This window comes from Motacilla alba, chromosome 17 (genome assembly GCF_015832195.1).
Source record: "Motacilla alba alba isolate MOTALB_02 chromosome 17, Motacilla_alba_V1.0_pri, whole genome shotgun sequence".
NCBI classification, from domain to species: Eukaryota; Metazoa; Chordata; class Aves; order Passeriformes; family Motacillidae; genus Motacilla; species Motacilla alba.
In genome coordinates this window covers 11117707-11135486 of record NC_052032.1, presented here as the reverse complement: position 1 = coordinate 11135486, position 17780 = coordinate 11117707, and the positions used below count along the sequence as shown (strand labels likewise).

Sequence of the window (17780 nt, the reverse complement as noted above, 5' to 3'; positions counted from 1 at the left end):
TAATTTCCCTAAATTGTAATGAAATGTTTCTGTCTATAATTCAACTGACTTTTGACATAATATTCAATTTAAATTTTTCCTAAACCCATGCACAATACAAATGTACTATGCTATTTCATATAGCTCATGAAATGTAGCATCCATGGGATTTGGCTTCATTTTCCCTGCATGATTATTGCTGGAAGAGTAAAAATTCTGTATGCCGTGTTCATTGGCTATTCTACCTTTCCCTCAACCTGTTTTCAAGAAGTCTGCATTATGAAAAAAGTTAGGCAATGGGGCCTGTGTCTGCATGTACACAAAGATCAGGTGAACAGAACTGGTTCTTTTTAACCTAAACCAAGTTTTTTCCTGAGCCATCCTAACAAAACTTTTTTCACAAAATCTTTGTCTTCTGTTGTCTGCTTTGCTGAAAGTGGTATTTTGTAGCACTTTTTAAACAAGTATCCAATCTCTGGGACTGTTTTTTCCTTGATGCTAAATTCAGATGTGCCGGCTATGATGAGAGAAATCCAGGTATTTCAGAACACTCATAGTATCAGAATGATTTGGGTTGGAAGGGACTTAAAAGCTCACCTCATTCCACCTCCCTGCCATGGGCAGAGACACCTTCCACTGGACCAGGTTGCTCCAAGCCTGGTCCAACCTGGCCTTGGACACTCCAGGGATGGGGCAGCCCCAGCTGCTCTGGGCACCCTGTGCCAGGGCCTTGTTACCCTTACAGGGAGCAATTCCTTCCCCATATCCCATCTAATCCTGCCCTCCGGCAGTGGGAAGCACTCCAGGGCCTTGTCTAAAGTCCCTCCCCAGCTCTCCTGGAGCCCCTTTAGGTGCTGGAAGGGGCTCTGAGGTCTCCCCAGACCCTTCTCTTCTCCAGTGAGCACCCCCAGCTCTCCCAGCCTGGCTCCACAGCAGAGATGCTCCAGAGACCTGATCATCTCAGTGGCCTGGATACCAGTGCAGTAGTATGTTTATCCCACTCCTAACTGTCAGGTCTTGTTTACCCCATTCTGCATTACTTGAAGTTTCAGACCTCCTAAGAAGGGGATTTGAAGGGAGGTTTTGCTGGAATAGGTACTCTGACACCAACAGGGACTCAGGAACTAACCCACTCAGCTCCAGTCCCTCCAAATCCCACTGCCAGTCAAGATACCCATGGCCTACAGCTGCACTGGAGCTGCTCCTGTTAAATTCAACGTCGTGTACCTACACTTGCTGGGAGCAGCATCACCCCTACTGATGAACATAAAACACAAATGCTGCTAGAGGAACGAAGCAGGGTGTCCCTCCTCAACAGACCGGCCTTGGAATGGCATGGCTGGACCGCCACCACCTGGCTGGGTTTTTTGTTTTGCTCTGAATGTTGGATGAGGTTTTGCACAACTCAAATGATCATCTGTTCAGAACGAAGCAATTAATGCTGGCAAAACAGAGAAACTTCAAGACTAGTTGTCTCTAAAGACTTTTGATTTCTAGTTGGTAGATTGGTATTAAAATGCTTCTTGTAACACTTCAGTAATAGCATCTAAAATGCAAGCTCCTCAGTAATTAAATATCTAAATGTAGACACTGACACCACAGATTTGCTCTAGAAGCATTTTAATTTACAAACAGCAATTCCGATTGACTTTATACCATAAAAAAGGCAATTTACAAGCAAGAAACAAATTCATCAGAACAAAATAAAGCAGCACAGAAATATTCATGTCACAAATCTAAAAACAAAGTGAATACAAGAGTAAAATATCATCTGAATAAATATTTTAAAGTTCATGCTGTAAAATAATCCTAATGGCAAGTTACTAATTCTTACAGCATCAGCTTAGCTAGCTTCATTTACTTCACATGGCGATGAAGTGCGGAGGTGTGAGGTTCCCGGTTTATATTGCAAGATAATGACACCAAGTCAAGTCATTCAAACTGTTCAATTATTTATCTTGAAAAATAACCATACAAATAAAATTTATTTAAAAATACAAATTTTCAGTCAGAAACAAACACTGTTAAAGTCGTGCAAGAGCTCTACCTCTAACCAGACCTACAAGCAGAGGTTGTCAGGCTGAGTTCAAAGGCTGAATCCCTGGCCTGTGGGAATGGGAGTCAGCAGTTCTGTATCTGCCATAGCAGGAGTGAGCTACAGGAGCAGGAAGCAAACCTGCTCAGTCAGTGATATGTGGCTTCACATCCCCTGAAGAAATACAGGAACACATGTCCCAGGCTTACTTATTTGTTTAGGTTTTTTTTTTTTTTCAAATGTAAACTTGCGTAAATTAAGTTAATGCTGCCACAGGGATGTGCAAGTAGTATTAAATCTACAATATTAAATACAAGTATTCTGGCACTTGATAAAATATATGTAAAATGCACACAGATTATAAAGTTTGAACATTTTGAATGACTTTACTAAACTTCCAATTTGATCACTGAGTATTATGAAATTTACAATTCATGAAATAAAGAGATTCATATAAAGAATTTACATAATTCCCCAAATACTTTCAAATATAAAATTTAATAAATAACCCTGACCAGTCAAAAAGCACCATTCAAGGGTAAAATTCCCTTGGAAAATAGATTAGGTGTTGCATATTTGAGTCCCTTTCAATGGTTTAATGTAAAACCTGTTTAGAAAAATGACAATAAAAGAATCACAGTAAACTAATACAAAAATTAAAATAATATATATATATATTTAAAGGTAAAGCTTATTCAATATTTTCCCAGCCCTTGATTTTATTCCTGTTGTTCTTCCCATAATTCAGCCTAAACATATTAAGAGAGGCCTCATTGTTTTGTCCAAAGTAAACCAAAGGCTTCAGCGTAAAACATGAATTTATGCTGGGGAAGACTGCATTAAAACTCTCAATTTAGGCCTACAGTCTACCCTGCTGACAGTGAACTGACAGTATCCTTTATGCTACAGAAAGATTTCACACTCAAAAAAGCAGAGCCAATCTTGAGGCCTTAGTGACCAAACAGAACTTTTAATACACTTGTAAGTATTCACAAAGCTATTTTCTAAATGTATTTACAAGTTTAAAAGAAGTAATATGGAAGATAACTGATAAAGAAAACTAAAATAATAGTTTTAAACCAGCAACATTAGCAAAGGTATAAAATCCTTTACTTTCACAGTTTGTCAGAATAGATTATGCATCTAGAGGAAAGGACACTGTCACTGTTTTCACATTTGTCTAGAATTAAAAAGGTAGATTAAGAAGAGACTCAATTATGAACCAGCCTGTATAGTTTCATTACTTATTTTGCTGTCAAATATTTCTTCACATATTCTATTGACTTCTGCATTTATTGTAAATGAAATGTGTAACAGCTCTGTGCTGCGAACTGCACAGGCACGAGACACTGCACAGTGTTTCCACCCTGGGCTAGAGCACTGCCGGGCGGTCACGCCCGGTGCCTGTGACAGCGCCGATGCTGGCACCCCGCCGTGTGACAAGGCACAGTGGCAGCGCGGCTGCCAGGGGTGACGCTGGTGCCCGGCAGAGCGCCGCTGCACGCAGAGCTGCACTATGGCTTGGAGGCAAGGACGCTGCACACTGCTGAACCACGGCTCGCACGAAAATGGATCAGTTCCTGCCCCTTAACAGTCTGTCACAATGTTCTGAACCTGAACCTGTACAATCAACGTGATGTTGTTCTCTTGTTTGCTTTTGTCTGAGACAATTTTGGATAAGTCACTCTTTGGTAAACTCAAACCATTTTAATACATTTACAAATACAAAGAACTAGATTTAAATAATGCTAAGATTGTGACACAGAGAAATTCAAGAAATATAAATTTGTACCCATATCCTGCTATCCTCAAGTCATCCTTCCAGGGAAAAAGTCACACCAAAGGCACCACAGCACAGGTTCAAGATAAAGGGTTAAGAATAACTGTACATTTCTTGGATTTTGCATGTCCCAAACTTAATTTACCAAAACACACTTTTTGCATTTAATTACTTAAAACAAACACTCAAGGAAAAAACTGTATCAGAAACACCATGTTTTTAGGTGGGTAAACATATAGACTACCTGCCTTAAGACACAGACTATCCCTTCCCTTACTGGAAACAAAATTTCTGTTGTTGCTTCAAGGAGAGAAACATCTCCCCACCCCCACCTCTTTATTTAGGCAGTTTTAGGACAAAGAGGCAAATGATGTACTTAATTTAACTGAATCTGCTCCAACGGAGCAGGTGGGGGTTATACTGTAAATCCATGTTGGAGAGATTAATTCTTATTGCAGAGTGTCACAATATGAAGAATTAGTGTATTTAATAAAGCTGTTGCACAAATATGCCCCAGCTTCACCGAGGCCAAAAAGTTTTACAAGATAGCAAACCTGCCTTTTTATTTCCAATAATTTAGAAACGTGCTTTTATTTTCTAATTTTTGAGAGTTAAACAGCACGTTCACAAATGGATTTTCAGTATCAGCTAAACAAACATAAGACCCAATAATATAAAACCTGTATTCTAAAGAAGTATGTGATTAGTTTAATAATGAATTCTGTTCATCAGGTAGAATGTTAAACAGTAGTGTTTGCCAGCCCATGCTTTTGAGGTCTTTTAAGCCATTGCTTTTTTTTGTGGTATGGGATTGTTGGGTTTTTTTCTTTTTTTTTTTCTTTTTTCTTTTTTTTTTTTTTTTTTTCTGTTTGGTTGAGATTTTGGAGGATTTGGTTTGTGTAGGAGGGCTTTTGTTTGTCTGTTTTTGGGGATTTTTTTTCCTTGACCATTATGTTTCACATGTTATATATTATACTGACCTAAATTATGAAGTTAGCACCATATTTAAAACACGTATTTGGTGAAACAAAAAAGATTTAGAGTATTTTTAAAGTTGTTGGTAGCTCCTTTATAGAGAAAAAAAAACACTGAAAAAACAGAGAAGCCATAGCAACTCTGCAATACTCACACATGAAATAACATATTGCTCAAAATTCCCATAAAGTATTTGTTTTTCTATACAAAAAAGTACAAATTCCAAGTGCTGGCATGTCACTCGGAGATTTAAGTAGGAAGCAAACGTGCACCTGAAAACAGCTCTCTGTGAAGAGACCTATTAAAATACTGCTTGGAAATACTGTGGTTTAAACTACATCTCTCTCATGTTTTAGCTAACCATGAAGAGTGATGAAGTTAAGTTTAATTACCTGGTATGGTTCTACAGTACAAAATGAAGGTAGATTCTGAGGCCAGTAAAAACACATTTTAGACCACAATGCTACTTTTAGGTTTGCTAATATTTTTTTTAATATATAGATATATATATATGTGTATATCTATATATATATAGATATATCTATCTCTATATATATAAAAAGGTCAGCACCACAGGTTGTCCAGCTTGCATTCTAGACAACTAACAAAACCTTTCAACAATTTAACCATAGTTTAATAGATTTATGGCATTTGGTTTACATGTTATAAAGCAAAGCTATTAAAACAAGGTAATTCACTTTGCTCACTTTTGCACACAAAGTAATAGTTTAATAAAATGAAAACCAAACAACATTTGTTTAAAACCAAAACCATCCTCCCAAAGTCCGAAGTTCTAAACCCTAAGCAGAGAGGAGTCCTAACGGTTGACAGAGTGGCATATGGTATTAGCCTTGACACAGAACAGGGAAAGTGAAAGCATTTTATATATATAAAGCAAATTTATATATATAAACAGTCTCACTACCAAAACCAGTTAGTAAGAGTGAACAGATTTCATTGTGACAGGAGAGGAATCAAAGCTGTAATATTCTCTCTCCCAACTGCTGTGTAACTCATTACCAGCAACAAGATTTAAGAAATAAAGGAAATTACAGCTTCTCTGAGCATTCAGCAGAGCTGCCAATCTTATTCTAATATCTTTCTCCACTGGCATTTGCGTCTCACCAGATCAATCAGCAGGGACACTTCACCAGACTCTTCTAGCCTTTCCCCAGTACACTGTCTTTATATTCTGAGCGTCTTCAAATATAAAAAAACAAACCCCAAACAATTCAGCCTCCTTCAAAAACAAAGAATACTTCTGAAGTCTTCTCCAGAAACCATTTCTAACTGATTTCCAGGAGATCAGGAAAATGAAAAGGCTGTTACACTTGTACTGAAGATTACTAAAAGAATAAAATACTTTAAAAATACATTAGTAATGTGCTTGTCTGTGTTTCACTTAGATGTAAGATTTTAATCAGATGTGTTAGACATTGCATGAATTTCCATACTAGAATCCATGGCTTCAGAAGCTGAAGCATCATTATCGACTTTCTGTTCCACAAACGCTTCTGTTCTGTCTGGAGACTCAACCCTGTTTCTCACTTCTGTAACCCCCGGGTGATTTTTTCGCAAGTGCTGGTTTAGTGTACCCTGGAAAGGAAAACATTTTCCACAGATCTCACAGCGAAAGGGCTTGTCATCTGTGTGACCACGGATATGATACTCAAGCTGGTCTTTACGGGTATATTTCTTTCCGCAAAACTTGCACACAAAAGGAGTTATTCCCATGTGCAATCGCATGTGTCGATCAAGGCTCCCTTTCTGGTTGAAAGACTTGCCACAGTAAATACAAATTAGCCTCTCATTGTATGGATACCAATGACCTCTTGCATTTCTTTCCCGTGGACTATTTTCATATCCTGGATTACTCACCACGGATTCACTGTCAGCCCCTTGCACCAAGCCCTGGACATCACTATGCAAGTGACCTGTAGGTACTCGTTTTTGGCGCGCACGACCCCCTCTGAAACAGCTCAGCATTGACCTTGAAGGACTTGTATTGCTCATGCTTCCAAAGGTTTCTGACACACCTGTTGCCTGTGATGAGGCATGAGTAAATGAATAAACATGTTGTAAGACAGACCCATAGGAACCAACGTTTACCGCCACCACTTGCTCTCCATCCACCATTTCAGTGTGATATCCATCATCACCAAGGGAAGAGCTATCAGAGCAGCTTGGTCTGTCAGACTTTTCCATTTTAACTTTCACCTCTGCAATCTGACTTTCCCTTACTATCACGTCTCCTTGCTCATGATCACCTTCAATCTGAATCTCATATTCAGAGATACTCCCGCTGCTCCCTCGGTCTGAATGCCCTTCTTCTTGCAGACGACTACGAAGAGTTTTGCCTGGAGTAGTTTCCATCCGAAGATCGCTGCCTGCTGTTGACTGTCGCACCTGAGAGCAATAGGGAGGAGATATCTCAATAGGGTTGGCAAAGTAGCTGCTGTCTTTAACGCCATTACGATTCTCTGAATTTTCTTCAGCACCAACAGTAACAGAATCAACTTCACCAACACTGATCTTTGAATGAATACTTTCCAGTATCTGTGTGCACTTGTCAATGACACACTGCATCTGTAGAAAGCTAGCTGCAGTCAGAAAACTGACAACGTCCTTCAGTTGCAAAGACATCCTTCCAGTGTAACAAAAAGAAAGCAACTGTTCAAAAACATTGGGGTTTTTAATTACTGATATAGATAGGCCACTCATGGTGCTTAACGCTGAATGGTCGCGGAAATACGGAGAACTGGCAGCTAAGACAGCTTTATGGGCACGGAACGGCTGACCCTGAATGTGCACGATTATGTCACAGAGTTTCCCTTGCAGGCGGAGTTCGTTCAGCTGGCTCAGAACAGTGTTGCTGTACTCTGGCACATCAAACTGAATGAAACTGCTGCTGTCCATTTCTACAGATGTAAAGAGTAATCTGAAAGAAAAATTAGAAGATTTAAAACAGAGAATGAATATGGAGTTTTCCATTTCAAAAATAAATGCTTGCAAATGTTTAAGTCACATCACCCCATTGATCTGTTAAAGGTGCATTACAACAAAACATTTAGCATAAATACTCTGTATAATAAAAAAGTACAATCTTAATCTGAAAGATTTGAAAGCAAAATGTTCGAGCCACCCATGGACTTCCAATTAAAAAAAAAAATTCTCTCGTGATTTTAGTTGTTTTTTTTTTTTTAACAAACCATGGTGTGAACTTTGAAGCTCATCTGACACAGCAGTGATTTCCAAGCTAGAATAATTTCACATTTAAATTTTAACCTAACTTAAAAGCCATGGGTACTTAAACAGCAGGAAAAGTACATTCAAAGAGGCCTTAAAGAGATGTATAGAACTCCTAACAAAAGCTAAAGAGAAGGACTTTTCAAAAAATTACTATTGTAAAAGGCACACACACACACACACACAAATACACACACACACACACACACACAATCAGCCTGAGAATGTTAATCTGCAACATTAACCTACATTTCCAAGACTGCACACTAATCAAGAGCCAAGAACCCTCAGACTCATTGCTATTCTAGTTCTCATTAATGCAGAAGTCCAAAGACATAATATTGCCACCATACCTGCTTTTCCAATCGAACAAACAGATCTCAACATCATCCATTGACTTCAGATGCAGGAAGCATATCCAATGTATCACAATATACTAGTAGATTTTTTTTTTCTATTATGTTACATGCTGTAATGGGACACAGGAACAATTTAAATCAAATTATGAAAATTCAGGTATTTTAAAAAGAAAATTGACGGGTAGAAATAGGATAAAAAGCCTAAAAGGAAGCACTGGAGCTCTATCAGCTGACCCTCACTTAAAAATAACACTCACAACCTTCAAAAGTGGAACTTCTTTTCAGCAGACACAAGAAAGCCAGCTTCCTGTCTGGACATTATGTTTGACTTAGAAAACTGGCAAAAACTCTCACAGAACATTCAAAATCAAGTTACCAGACTTGCTAAATATGTTCTCTAACTTACCAGTGTCATTACCCATTAAAATGGGTAAATGGGATTTTATCTGAGTTTTTTTGGCTGAGATGTATAAGTGAGAAAAAAGACATTTTCTAGGCTCTGACATCTGAGGTGGGAAATAAGGACTGCAAGACAGCTACAAGAAGTGATATGACTGCAGCAATCCCTTCAGAGATGGCTTTGGCAGGACAGTTCTTTTATTCAGCAAACAAAGCTACAAAACAGAGTTAGTGTAAAGTTAGGGCAAAGCCCTGCAAAATTTAAATCTGGGCACCTGTCTACAATTAGGTCCTCTCTTAACCTTTCCTCAAAAGTAGGTCAAAGTGTTTAAGGTTTTCATAGCTATTATGTATCCAAGAAACTGGCTGAAGGCACAAGCCAAAACTGCACACCAGGCTCACTAAGCCCTAGAAGGGCTCTGTGTTGAGCCTCACGTCTATTTTGTAGCAGATGATGCGGTCACACTCAAAAGAATCATATAAATTCTCTTTGCATCTGCACTACATTTATTCATCAGGGTTTTATACAGCAAATATAGCCCACAAAATGGCTTTAGTAGTAGCGGATCGCTGCCTATGTCTTCAAAGAAAAGTGTTCACTGAAGTACCTCTGAACATCAGAGGGATAACATTTCTTATTAGATTTCAAAAGAAATTTCCTTTAAAAATTATGTTCTATGAAAACTCTTATTTAATTTAAAAAACAAGAATAGATGTTGACAAACCACATTAGGTATTTAATTTTACTGACATCATACAGTAGCAGCAGCGGAGAAGCATCGTATAACTATAACACGAAGCTGTGTGTCTGCCAACATAGTATTAGTTTCTGCTTCTAAGTCTGCACCTGTTTAATTTCCTTCACTCACTGAAGTATGATTCACCGTTCCCACAGACAGGTGAATGACGCAAATTATACCCATTTTAACCCACACCAAGGTGTGAAAAAAGATTCCTTGCTTTTGATAAATTAGCAACAAGGAATCCTTAGGGAAAAAACCCACATTACAAACCATTACTGTTGAAGCACATGTGAGAACAGAAATGCATAGAAAAGCCAGGAGGGTCATAACAAAAGTTAAAACAAAACCAAAACAAAGTACTGCATGACACCAAAAATGCCTCTCCCAGGCGCGACAGGACAAGAGGAAACACCCTCAACCTGCAGCAAGGAAGGTTCAGGCTGGAAATCAGGAAGAATTCCTTCACTGAAAGGGTTGTTAGGCATTGGAACAGGGTGCCCAGGGAGGTGGGGGAGTCACCATGCCTGCAGGTGTTGAAGAAATGACTGGATGTGGCACTCAGGGCTGTGGTCTGCTTGACAATGTGGTGATCAGTTAAAGATTGGACTCGATGATCTTGGAGGTCTTTTTAATTTCAATGATTCTGTGATACTCCCTCCATACATTACTGCTCAGAATACAGAGAAAGGGCAAGAAAATAAACAGGTATTTGTATAAATCAGTGCACTCCTCCCTTGCATTTTGTAGGACCTAGTATCTGCACCATCTGTGTGAGAACTCGGGACATCACTGGAAATACCATTCCAGAGAATTTTAACCTAGGAATGTTACCTCATCAGCTATGATCATGGAAGTTTTTGGGCAAAAGTCTTACTCTTTTCAGACTGCATTTGCATCACTTCAGATTTACAACAGCCACACTAATTAACACTAGCTGTATCGAAGGAAAACTGCCATCAAGTATGTCACAGGCTAGAGGGGGTCTCCAAGACACTCTAGAAATAATCTTTGAAAATAAGGGAGCGACTGATCACAGAACATTCCACCAGTTTGTATTTCTCACGACAGTAAAATACTAATTATCCCTTAAAAGTCAACATATAGTGCTCTTGGATGGCCTTAAATAACATGCCACACAGCACTGCTGCTGTACTGAAACTCCATCCCCAAAGCAGGGTAAGCTACCCCACTGACAAAAACCAGTTTAATTTTGCAGGCAATAAAAAACCCCAAAACTAAAGGAGGGTAAGAAACCTACATAATCTCCCAACAACTGAGAAAATTTTGAAGTACAACAAATTTCTAATAATACAAGCAGCACTATCCAAATATATAGAATTGGTTTTTGCATTAATTCTTCACTTCCTCCAAAATGCCCATTGGAATCAAAGAAGACAGAGGCAGTTTGTCCAAATTATCTGTAGGAAAGCACACACAAAAGGTGCATGTTGCATGTTATTAATTGGAAAACAGCCTTGAAAGTCAGTCTGCTTCATGTCTGGTTTGGACTACAATACAAAATCCGTTAGGTGACAACTACACAACAATTTAAAACTTTATTACTTTACCTCCTAAGAAGGCAGGAAATGCCCACTTCCTCAGAAACACAAGCCAGTTAATACAGGGTGAACTGTAGTTACTAGAAAACTTAGCTCTTACATTCTTGCAGCCGTAAATATCAGAACAGTCCAGTGAAAATCATTATTCCTTCTCTGCAGCCAGACAGGCCACGTTCTACCCAAAGTACTGAACACCTGCAGTGAAACCACAAGCAAAGCTCCTGCCTGGCAGGTAGGGTCTCTGGCAGTACCGTGGGACACTAACTGCCTTGGGAGCAAAGCAGTAACCCCTGACACTCAGTTCAGTAAAGTTTTACTAATTCAGACATTTGTCTAACAAAAATTTAAAAGTATTTATTTTTACCTCACCAAGATTCACAACATGACGTACAGAAAATCACTTCAAAGAGTGGATGATTTTAGCATTAAAATAAAATCAATTTATTTAGACGTATGGGACATGCATCCATACGCACATGCCAATACCAGCAACACTGCATACTCATTCTCAGTGGTCAGCACGGTGCAGCAGAGATATTGTTGGAACTGCATATTTAGGATTTTATAGAAAAAAAAGGACCCTCTTTTTTGAGCAAATATCCACAGAAAGCAGATATGAAACTGAAGTCCAAGTGACACCTTCATCCCTTATTCTCTTAACTGTCTTCCTCAAACTGCTTGCCTGTGTGGAAGTGATTGAAAAGGAAAAAAATAAAACACCTATCAATGCATAAAAAGAGTTTCACCTAAGAATTAGAAACCTCAATAGAAATAATCTCTAAATCTTGACTCTAGAAATCAAATTGCCACAAAAGTAGTTGCAGGTACGCATCTACTTCTGAATGCAAAAAATAAAAGTTACCGGGAGGCAAACTGGAGATAAGCCAAGATCAAAAGGTGCCTCCCAAATAAAACTGTTCTGTGTGTCTATGATTCCAGTATCAACAAATGTATTGTGCCAGATAAACAAAACAAAGGTGCATGTTGATGATACATACACTTCAAATCAGCAAATCTACAAGTAATGATCAAAAGCTTTTACTTTGTGCACAAATATTGCAGTATCTCCATGACATAATGTTAAATAGCCACATTTTCTGAATACCTGAGAACTCTGAGATGTCACTACCATTATAAAAGAACTCCAGCCTGTATTTACACAGCTGGAACTTTCACAAAGTGGGAAGAGAGCTCTTGAACTTCCTGATATTACAATTTTATTTACTATCAAGGTAATACTTCATCACTATTGTGCATTTTAATCTGTCCACTTTCTTTTTTGTTTTTGGTGGGGTTTTGTTTGTTTTTTAACAGTAGTCATTCTTCATCAAATTGTTGACTTTTTGGCTCCGATGTTTCTTTTAAGCAATGAAGTGGCTATGTTCTCTAGATATCAGCAACGTTTTTTGCAGCAGATTTACAATAGCTGCAAAGAACACATTTTCGTGGTATTTTCCCAGCACACTGCTCGGGACAGATGGAACTGTTTGGAGCTGCCCCTGGACAGGCAATGAAACACAGGCACATTCTGATCCAGATGTTGAGTATTCCACAACATGTAACAACTGCAGTGCAGCTAATCCTATAGCACTTTGTTTTCCCTTGCAAACCAGGCTCACCCACATTACCGTTTCTGAGACTGCTCTGGCTTGTTCCAAATTTACTCTGAACTCTGACTTACTCTAAGCCAATTCCAACTCTACACGCCGGGATTTGGAAAGACCTTTGCGTTACGGAGATTGGGGTTTCACGAGAACTTCCACCTTCTCTGACGGAACAGCAGCAGCTGAAAGGTCCCCCAGCTCCTGGCAATGAACACGCCCCGAAGGGGGCCAGGTCCGTTCCGCCCCAGTCCGCCGTGCCGGGGATTTTACGCCTCGCTCGGGTTAACAGCAGACCCCGACACGGGCGCGCCCGCCCTCCCTCCCCGCACGCCAAAGCTGCCCCGGAGCCACCGACTCGGGTTACGCGACAGCTCCTGCCGAGCCGCGGCCGGGCGAAAGGCGCCTCGCCGAAGCCGCTGCCGCCGCTCAGGCAGCCGAACCGAGGCACGGCGCGCCGGGCCGCGGCCGCCGCCCCCGCGGGGCCTGTCAGGCGGCGGGACCCCCGCGAGCACGGCCCGGCCGCCCCGGCAGCGCCGCGCCGCGCCGGGCCGAGCGCCCCGCTCACCTGCGGCTGTCTGCGCCTCTCACATGGCGGATCCCGGCCGGCCCGGCCCGCTCCCAGCCCCGCTTCCCGCCCGCTCCCACAGCCGCTCGCACCCGGAACTGATTCCGCTGGCGGCCGTTCCGCTTCCTGGCGCCGCCCCGGCAGCGGGCGGTGCCCCCGGGCCGCCCGGAGCCCGCCCCGCTGCCGCCGCCGAGCAGCGCGGAGCCGCCCCGGCAGCGCCGCTCCTCGCCGAGGCAGGAGGATCGGAGCATTGGCTGAAGCCGGGGCGTACGCGGGCAGAGCTCTTCCGAGAACTCTCACGGTGTGCAGCTCCAGAAGAGAACCCAGAGCCATACCCCGACGGGCAGTCGCAGATGCAGCGACGGAGCTTTTGGGGGAGGTCATTCCCCACCCCAGCCGTTAACTGCCACCTTTATTGAGCAAAGAATTAAGAAGTTCACCTGTATTATACTGGTCTTGTCACTCACAGAAATCTCTTCAGCAAGCATGTGCTTTTTTTGGCGTTACCCTGCATTTGCTTGTAGGTCAGGTAGTGCATCGATTCAGTTTATGAACCAGACAGTTCGTGTACTGATTGTCATGTACTACTTGAAAACAGTCAGAGTGACTGGTGCCAGTAGGTCCTGCTGGGATATCCACCCGGTCCAACCAGACACCACATTCTGTCTTCTGGAGGCATGTCTTTCTCTCCCTTTAAGACACAGAACAGAATCTTCATACATTAGGCATTGAATGTTGATCAAATCAAGCAGCGGCCCGGGAAGCATCCTGGCCAGGGCACAACAGTTAAAGAACACAGAGACAAACTGTATTTGTTCCCTCAGCGAAAAAACACTCAAACAACTAATTCTGAACAGGCAGAAAACGCTGGGCTTATTCTTCCATGTTCAGTAAATGTAAACAAAAATAGAAAATTAATTTTCTGGTACTATATTCCATTTGAATTTGCTGAAGACTGAGTGTATTACATAAATACTGACTTCTCCAGGTATTGACTGAACATGCTTTCAATGAGAGTGAGCTCATTTTTTGCTTACACAGTAAGCAGCAGCTGGGACAGTTCCACAAGGACTGAGCAGATGGAGGCTGGACAAAATCAAGTGTTCAGTATAAGTACCTGAATTTAGTCAAGGAGAGAAAGAAGCCTCACAGGAAGGTAAGGGAAACTTCATCTTTAATACTTTCCGCAGCATGAAATTTCCTTTGTATTTAGACAAGAAAAAAAAAATCTATGTTATCTGTACCTACTTCAACTGTACCAAGAGGCCTTTTGGACATGTGGTTGCTGCTACTATGAAGTGAGTGCTCTGCAATTTTCCTATCAGCATGTACATTCTCTACTGTAACTTCAGAGATCACCATTCTGCAAAAAACAGTTACGACAAAACCTGTTTGACAAATTTGAACTAGCATGGAAGCCAATTAATTAAAGCAGCAAAGAAATGGGTCTAATCCAACAAATTCATCAAACTTACTGTGTCTTAAAAATCAGGTCTTAGTTTAATGTTTTCTTAGACTAAGCTGACGTGTTATTATTTCAAGAAGACACATTACTAGATACACTTTTTAATATATTTAATAAAGTTATATATCAACAACTTTTGGATTTGTACTTTTGAGCACTTATTTTGGCAAAGTGAAATATTAAATACTAGTACTAGACATGCATTCTTTTCATTCAAGCTTAAGAAAACATTTACAAAGTTGACGGATAACATTTATTAAAACATGTTATAGAAAAAAAGGGGCATGGGACTCTTCTATAAGAAGAAAATATTGAACAGTAACATTAAATTAAAACCATGCTGTACAATTAGGACAGCAATATTTATAGACAAAACTATCCAACCTCTGCAATACAGGCATAACATCTCACAAAATATCAAGATATGCAAATTTACTATTATAAATGACTTGTTTAGAATAAAAACTTATAGCTCATTAAGGAAGATTCACTTGACTTGCATAAACAGTTACATTTCTGAAAGAAATATGGAATCCCATGAAAAAAAAAAAGGAGCAGCAATCGACATACACAGGCTTCAAGCAAAAATCAGAACTTGCAATTTAATCACATTAAAAATATACCATCTTCTTTTCCAGCGTCTTCCCCTAGGCCACTGACAGTTTACAGCTAATAGCTAAAGAAGCCAAGTTACCCAATGAAGCATTTAAAAGACAAAAAAAAACCAGCTTTCCTTCGTTGCTTTGAGAAAGGTCCTAATTCTATTATAGCAAAACACTCAGTGTACTGCTGTGGGCTCTCACAATTCAGGGACAGGTCATCTTGCTGGCACCCAGGCAAAAGTATTGAGATTACAAACCCTGATATGCCTCCATTCTTTCACGATCAATGATGCTGGAACACTCAATACTCAGCCTTTGATCATCTGCTTTGCTTATGATCCAGGACAGTTTCTCAAGCTTAGACACACCTCAGATGAAAAAAGCTATGACCAAAAACTGCACTGACAATATCTTCTAGGGTCTATCTGCTCACCCATAAAACTGACAAGGAAAGTTTAAAAAATGAAGCAACAAAAAAGCACCCTGCAAATCAACACTGGTGTGTGAAATGGGAACCTTCTCCCTCAAAAGGGTCCAATATACACCTAAGCAGATTTGAACCCTGCTAACAGTTGAATTTTTCAGAATGGCAGTTACACAGATTGCATGGTAATTAACATCATAGTTACAGAATGGAATGAAAAGGAACTTAGCTGCAGTATCATTAAGTCTTCTTACCACTGCTAGGACAATGGCTTCAAAGCAGCAGGAAAGTCAGCTGGGTATATAATATTGCTGGTTTTCAGAAGACACTCACTTTACTACAGCCAGCAGCCACATCATCAAAGGTAATGAAGCATACGGGAAGATTAATGAAATTCATCATATACATATGCAGTCATATTATATATACACACACACACACATATATATATATATATATATATATATATATGGATTGCTTCCCTCCTCCCCACAAATAAGAAATAATTTTTCATACCTTGAACAAGACCACTCCATTAGCAAAGATCAGAAGCTCGACAGAAACTGCATCTGTGTATCTTGGCTTTCTATGTTCAACTGCACTGGCCACCAGTGGCAGGACTGCAGGGGTGACACATGGCTAGAGTTTGCAGGCTGCCCTGCACTAGTCAAAAGAAGTTCAGCATGCACAAAAAATGGATGCAAACAATCCACTGCAAGCCAAAATCTCAACTAGAGGCGCACAAAATGCTTCTGCTGAAATGTACTTAAGGAAGAGTGGCAGCTGCTAGTAAGGGGTGCAGGGAGACACATGGAGAAGGTACTCCTGGGTACAGGTGGAGAAACTGAAGAGCTGCTCTTGGGAAAACACCTGAAGAAGTCACTGAGAACATGTATAGACACACTCACAGAAGGACACACTCCCTGCCTGAGGAGATTCACTTCTAAGAGGACTTTGGCCTACAGCTAAGCCCTGCCAGAGCAGGTACACCTCTGAAACAACTGAGTTCCACAGAAGAACCAAGCTGGAACAGGCACATCCCTGAAGGGACTGTGGCCCAGTGCCACCATGAATAGTGGTGACACTGACCAGGCCAAAGCACCAGAGGACACCCTCTAAGAAATGAAAAGCATCAGACAAGGAAGTGTGTGTATGACCCCAACCTCCTCTGTGACCTGTCACCTTACTAAATGAAATGGCAGGAACTGAATACAACTCTTGGTGAAAGCAAGGGAAACTGAGAACACAAAGGCAGGGAGAAGAAGTGTTAGACTTAAGCTGAGCCTGAGAAAGATGGTTTAAGTAATTTTTTATCTTCCTCCCGTACCTGAATTGGTGATTAGAAGTTTGACAAAGGGCAATAAACTGAGTTCAAGAAAAACACCACAAGACAATTGTTTCACCTGTGACATGCAAAAGTAAGGATTTTAGACATGTATCTCAAGCTGTCCTTGAATCATCAATCCTCTCAACCTGATCTCATGACAATCAGATCAGTATTTTCCTGCAATCAGCTGGTTTCATGTAAATTAACAGCAGAAAGCCAAGGGCTGCAAAAATCAGTGGAGCAACATTTGCTGGACTTTCAAGACAATGCCATAATAGGGGGTAAAAGAGCAAGAGGCAAATACTAAAAAGTTACTATTCATGCTAAGTCATTAAGAAAGGACATGGTTCTATAATATGATCTACTGAACCTGTTATAAAATCTTTAAAGTGTCTCTCGCAGTACATTTGATTTTAAAGCTTTATTTCAAAGTAATCTAACTGCAAATAGAAGTAACATTAAACCTTGAAATATCCCATATAAAAGTCATTCCAAGCTGGTAAAAGAAACAGTTTTGCTGGCAACTCTGTAGGATGGTCTGAGTTCAATATCTTTGTGGTTTTTGACCACAGTTTTCAGACTGGTGTTTCTGTCCAGCCTTTTTCATGGTTAAATGGGAAGAGGCACCCTTAACCTTTTTATGCAAAACCAAAGTGACAATTGGAAAGGGGCTGAGAACCAATGTAACATACAAGATCATCTTGAAATGAGTATGAGT

The 17780-nt window shown here is 40.4% G+C and overlaps 1 protein-coding gene across 3 annotated transcripts; it reads right to left on the bottom strand.

The window, feature by feature from the left end:
- Nucleotides 1-1582: 1582 nt before the first annotated feature.
- Nucleotides 1583-16023, bottom strand: ZBTB34 (zinc finger and BTB domain containing 34). Of its 3 annotated transcripts, none has more exons than XM_038156255.1 (3): nucleotides 13685-16023; nucleotides 8369-8484; nucleotides 1583-7707 (listed from the first exon to the last, which is right to left on the bottom strand). In XM_038156255.1, the coding sequence occupies exons 2-3, from the start codon at nucleotides 8407-8409 to the stop codon at nucleotides 6186-6188; spliced, it is 1563 nt and encodes a 520-aa protein (XP_038012183.1). In that variant the 5' UTR covers nucleotides 8410-8484; nucleotides 13685-16023; the 3' UTR covers nucleotides 1583-6185. The 3 variants fall into 3 exon arrangements, with proteins under 3 accessions (XP_038012183.1, XP_038012180.1, XP_038012181.1); XM_038156252.1 differs by lacking the exon at nucleotides 8369-8484 and having other exon boundaries at nucleotides 13245-13935; nucleotides 14493-16023; XM_038156253.1 differs by lacking the exon at nucleotides 13685-16023 and adding an exon at nucleotides 13245-13350.
- Between the last annotated feature and the right edge of the window lie 1757 nt (nucleotides 16024-17780).

Excerpts from the sequence above, each read along its gene's own strand:
- ZBTB34 (XM_038156252.1), bottom strand. The coding sequence starts at position 13,495 with ATGCTCCGATCCTCCTGCCTCGGCGAGGAGCGGCGCTGCCGGGGCGGC. Across the intron at positions 7,708-13,244 it reads AGAGGCGCAGACAGCCGCAG|ATTACTCTTTACATCTGTAG; the intron begins GTGAGCGGGGCG and ends TTTTTCTTTCAG.